A 6,000-nucleotide genomic window follows, 5' to 3' on the forward strand; every position below is an offset into this window, starting at 1 on the left:
AATCTCGATACAAGGTTATGATTCATTTCAGAACTTTCAGAACTGCTTTTTATTTTATGATAGTCTGAACTATCTAAAATATTATGAGCTACCACCTATCTTGCAGAGACTTCTTTCCTGCTTCTCAAACCCATCCTCTGTAATATATGCATGTTTGTAATGACCACAAAACTGTAAACTGAGCATTTTGTGACATCTCTTGGGGAAGGTGGGCGATGACCTTAACATGATTTATTACTTTCTACTGAGTTTCAGGAAGGCAGGAGAGTTTTTATTTCAGAGCCACGTGTGGTAGGCAGTCTCCAAGATGGCCCCCAATGATCCCTGCCTCCTGCTATTCCCACCCTTGTGTTGTCCTCCCACAGCGTACCAAGGTTGGTCCATGTGACCAAGAGAACACAGCTGAAGTGATGGTATGTCACTTCCCAGATTAAGCTATAAAAGACTATGGCTTCCATCTTGGGCTTTCTCTCTTTCGGAACACCTCTGGGGGAAGCCATGTTGTGAGCAGCCCTATGGCCCACATGACAAGGAACTGAAGCCTCCTGCAAACAACAGTGTGAGTGAGCTTGGAAGTGGATCTTCCAGCAAGTCTTCAGAGACTGCAGCCCCAGCAGACCTGAGACCCTAAGGCAGAAGCACCCAACTAGGCCCCTCCCAGATTCCTGGCCCTACAAAATTGTGCGAGATATTTGTTTTAAGTTTTTTTAAGCTAAGTTTGGGGGTGATTTGTTACACAGCAATAGATAACTCATACACTGTCACTTTCCAGAGTTTGTTTTTCCCCCTGTATGCAGAATGTGAAATGCAGAAACTGCCTACAAAGAGGACTACTGCTTAGATGCCACAGAAGGTAAAGTGCCTGTCTTGTCCAAAACCTGATGTCTTCAGAAAATTTCAGAGTTGTTTTCAATATCTTTGCATTTGAAATCTTTAACAAAAGTAGGGGTTTTGATCACATACATGGGGGTTCCCCAGTAGACCACCCTGGAACTTCCCGCATTCTCCAGAGGGAGGGGGGATTGGGGGTCAAATCCTGAAGGGCAGCCTCTGCTGCAGAGGTAATGGCCTTACACCCAAAGCCCCACCCTTCTCTTTTCCCTCCTCATGCTCCCAAGCAGAGTCCTCTAGCACCCACAGGATTCCTAGGGGGGATACCCTGGGCTAATACTGTTTACCACTGACCCTCATCCTCACCCCTAGCTACAGTGCAACACAGGGTGATAGGTTCACCACCTTTACAAACTGTCAGTTCCCCCATTTTTAGGCACGAGGAAAAGAGGAAAGGATAATGATCTTGTTTTTATTTTCTGTTTACCTAGAATTCAGGGTTGACAGCCACTGACCTGAGTTGTTTATTTATCCTGATTCCATTGAAGGTTCTGTCATTGCTCCCGGTCACCAACAGATTCTAGGTTCTCTTGCTAAGTACTCCTTAAAAGTCTGAGCTGGATTTCACTGAATTCATTTAAACCCCCTTGGAAGTATTTCCCTCAGTAGAAGTAGCCCTTGGAATTTTTTGGTGTACAAACATTGTGGCTCATCTGGCCCGGACACCCGAAACAAGTAACAAAAGCATGTTCCCAGGAGAGCTTAAAAAAAAATAAATTAGCTAAGTTGAAGTGTCTTTCGTTCAGCCTTCCTCCCCTACATAAACTAACCCTCGAGTTGCAGGTCCCGTGGCGAGGAAGACTAGCCAATCTACCCTCACCTTCTAAAAACCATTTTATTTCCCTGTCACGAAATAAACAACACTCAACAGCTTCAGTTCTGTGCTATTTGCCATTTTTTATTAACAGAACTGCAGGTTTCAATCAGATTCGCACTGTTTCAGAGTCAAAACCAAACTTTTTATTGATCTTTTCTTTAGGAAGAACAGTTCAGTGCTTGCAAGCTGCAAAGATTTGATAGGGCCCTCTCAATCATGTTCTGGGGTCAGCGGATCGTAGTCGGTGACCTCCAGGCAGTCGCCGTCAGTCACAGGGTCTTCAGCTGCGGGGGGGGGGGTGGTAGCGGGGGTAGCGGCGGTAGAGCCGGGAGAAGCGACAGAGGCAGCAACGGCTGTGGCCGCCGTGGCGCCGCCGTAGTGGTAGATCAGATAGCGGCCCCCCTGCACACTGCGCCACCACGTTGGTGCTGTGACACGCTATCAGCAGCAAGCTGCGAGGCCGTACAAGGTAGGCGAAGCGCATGAAGACCATCGAGTATAAGATGAACGCCGTCGTCACGCGGCCGCTGATGATGTCCGGCGGCGCCCACATGTCCTTGATGGCAGCCAGCGGGATGCCCCAGTTGGCCACTGGACCCCAGAAGTGCGTGCTGGTCACGTAATCCCGGAACTCCTTGGTCTTCACGATCTCCACCGCCCTCCGCCACAGTGCCGCCACCGCCGCCATGACCGCCGAGCCGTGGGAGCGCCAACGGATGAACAGCCTACCGACAACGAGGTGGAGCACAGAGCCCGGAACCGTTGATTACCCTGCGTCGGCCCGGAACCTCCGCCTTCGTGCGGCGGCCGTAAAGCGCGCTAGACAGCACGTGCCGCTGTCCTGCGTAGCTTTGGGGGCGGAGGCGCGGCCTCGCCCTCGTGCCTTCACGTTTCTGCCGTAAAGTGCACTAGATGGCACGTACAGCTGTCGTGCCTGTCTTTGGGAACGTGAGGCGCAGCCTCGCCCTCGTGCCTTCGCGTGACTGCCGTAAAGTGTGTATGCGTGTGCTTCTAAGTGAAGGTGGGCTCACAGCCTCGTCTTTCGCTCCTCGTCGTGCTGCGGCCGCCTGAAAGCTCCTCGCCCAGGGAGGCGAGGTTCCTGCTGACTGCTTCTCAGCTACACAGGGGGAAACTGTTCTCTCCAGTCTGTGGACAGCGTTGACTAGATGTTGATACAAAATTCTTCAGCCAGGTACAGAATTTTCTTTGCACAATTTTCCCGAGTATTACTTGCGAAGTGACATTTCACCTCTAAATATTTCAGCATCTGGCTCTTCACAAGGACATTCTCCTACAAACCACAGTACAATAATCCACTCAGATACTTAACATTTAGTACAGTACTATCATCTAATATGCAGTGCATATTTTAAGTGTTATAGTTTTATGGCTCTTTTTTTCTTTATTGTTGGAAGGGGGAGATCCAGGATCCACTCAAGATTCACATTTAGGGCTTCCCTGGTGGCGCAGTGTTTGAGAGTCCGCCTGCCGATGTAGGGGACACGGGTTCGTTCCCCGGTCCGGCAAGATACCACATGCCGCGGAGCGGCTGGGCCCGTGAGCCATGGCCGCTGAGCCTGCGCGTCCGGAGCCTGTGCTCCGCAACGGGAGAGGCCCCAACAGTGAGAGGCCCGCGTACCGCAAAAAAAAAAAAAAAAAAAAAATTCACATTTAGTTATCATTTCTTTTACATTAATCTAGAAGAGTTCCCCAGCGTTTTTTTGTCTTTTGTAACATTGATATTTTTGAAAAGTACAAGTCAGTGTTTTTTTCAGAATGTCCTTAATTTGGATTAGTCTGTTTTCTCTTAAAGTTAAATGTTTTTTGGCAAGAATACTACACACGTGTGGTTGTGTCCTTAGTGCATCACAGTGGGAGGCACGTGATATCACTTTGTTCTATTGGTGATAGTTTGATCATTCAGTTGAGTTGTCTGCCAGATTTCGCCATTGTAAAGGACCTTTTCCTCTATGTAATCAACAGATAATCCAAGGGGAGCCTCTTATGAGAGTGTATGGATAAGTCTTTCACCTAATAGTTAATATCCATTGATGAAAATTCTTAATGACAAAACTGATGACTCTTTTCCCAGTGTTTTCTACCTTTTCCAGTAAAAGTAATGTGTTGAAAAGTAATTAAGTATACATTGAAATATTAATACTTTAAGTAGTGATTTATAAACAAGCCCATTATACTTTTAAAAATTAATACATTCATTATCTATGTTCATTTACATCTCAGATGTTTTACAAATACAGCTTTAAAATGTACGGTATAGCCATTGTTCAAAAGGAAAGCAGCATCATTTTCATATAACCCTTTTAAAGCACTGGGCTTCCAAATATCGATGACCGGTATACTGGTGTGAGTCAGTTAAGTATACATTTGAATTAATAAATCAGCAAGCATGAATTAAGTGACATTTTAGGCCTACCCTGCCACATGCTCCAGTGTCCTAAAAGAAATGTCCACAAGAAGCTATCAGTACTTGTAGATCGTCTCACATAGCTTGTTACTTGATTTTGATTACCTATTGCTGTGTAACAAATCACCCTAAAACATAGTGGCTTAGAACAACAGCAATCCTTTATTTTACTTAAGAGATTTGCAATTTGGGTGGGACTCAATGGAGACAACTTATCTGCTCCTATCTTGGCCAGCTGGGGCAGCTCAGCTTGACACTGGAAGATCCACTTTCAAAATGATTCACTAACAAGGCTGGCAAGTTGATACTGGTTGTTGACTGGGAACTCAGCTGGGACTATTAAAGCTGCTTGTGCTTCCTCACAGCATGGTGCCTAAGAACAGGTGTAACAAGAGAATCAAACAGAAGCTATGTGGTAGGCAGAATTCTAAAATGACCCCTGCCCTTGCATAATCTCCTCCAGGTGTGGGCAGAACCTATGAATATGATTAGATATCACTCCCATGATTATATGACAGAAGGGAATTTGCAGATATAATTAAGGTCCCAAAGCAGCTGACCTTAACATAGGGAGATTCTCTGAGTGGACGTGACCTAATCACATGAGGTGTTTTGTGTTTTGTTTTTGGCTTAAGACAACAGAAGTTTATTTTCTCACAGTTCTAGAGACTAAAAGTCCAAAATTCAGCAGGGTCACGCTCCCTTTTGGGGCTGCCTCTTCCATCTTCTGGTGACTACAAGCATTCCTTGGCTTGTGGCCACAGTACTCCAGTCTTGGCCTCCATGGTAACATTGCCTCCTCCTCTTCTGTGTGTCTTCTCTCTGTCACATGAGCCATTTGAGTGTGGGTCTGGAGGTCAGAGACGGAGAAAGTCAGAGATTGAAAGTGTGAGAGGGATTTGACCTGAGGGAGATTCTCTATAGCTGGCTTTGAGCGTGAAGGGGGCCATGTGGCAAGGAATTTCGGCAGCCTCTAGGAGCTGAGGGCAGCCCCAGCTGAGTGCCAGCAAGGAGAGGCAGACCTCAGTCCTACAGCCACAAAGAACTGAATTCTTCCAACAGCATGCATGCCTTTTGAGACCCTGAGCAGAGAACCTAGCCATGCTGTGCCCGGAGTTCTGACCTACAGACTGTGAGCTAATACGTGGGTGTTCTTTCAAGCCACTAAGTTTGTGATAATCTGTTGTGCAGCAATAGAAAACTAATATAAGCTGTATTTATTGGCTTTTATGATCTAGCCTCGGAAGTCCCATAACATAACTTTCTCCAGACAAAAGCCCACCCAAACTCAACAAGAGCGGACATAGACCCACCTCTGTAAGGCAGGAATGTTCAAAGTCATACTTTTAAAGAAAAGCATGTGGGATGGGAAATATTGTTGGACCACCTTTGGAAACTACAGTCTACTATATTCTTTAACTTGAAATCACATGACTATAGAACATTGGATCTCACGGATTGTCTGTACAATAGGGATGATGGTGGTACCTACCTCACAGCAGTATGGCGAGGTTTCAGTGTGTTCGTCCATGTTCAGTGCTTAATATAGGGCCTGGTGTATAAGAAGTGCTCAGTGAATTTTACCTGTTATCATTATTATCGTCCAGTCCAACCCTCTCAGTTTACAAATAAGGCAGGAAGCTTTAAGGAATTGTGTCATTTGCCACGGTGACTCGGTGAATTCATGGTAGACCAGGATTAAGATTTCCTTCTCTCACTGTAATCCTCTGCACAAATCACTTTAACGTCTGATGTGTTTCTGTCTTTCCAACTATGTTGTAAGTTCCCTTAGGCCAGCGAAAGTATCACCGAATGAAATATTCCTTCTCCCCACAAGCCTTTCTAATGTGTTGACTGGATTTGGCCC

General features: G+C 46.0%; 1 protein-coding gene across 1 annotated transcript; it reads right to left on the reverse strand.

Moving 5' to 3' along the window:
• Positions 1-1,918: 1,918 nt before the first annotated feature.
• On the reverse strand, positions 1,919-2,396 carry MPC1L (mitochondrial pyruvate carrier 1 like). The gene is given in 2 exon segments (XM_030834991.2): positions 1,919-2,117; positions 2,119-2,396. Coding segments are annotated over 2 exon segments (477 nt in total).
• Between the last annotated feature and the right edge of the window lie 3,604 nt (positions 2,397-6,000).

The sequence above is a fragment of the Globicephala melas genome, chromosome X (genome assembly GCF_963455315.2).
Source record: "Globicephala melas chromosome X, mGloMel1.2, whole genome shotgun sequence".
Classification (NCBI taxonomy): domain Eukaryota; kingdom Metazoa; phylum Chordata; class Mammalia; order Artiodactyla; family Delphinidae; genus Globicephala; species Globicephala melas.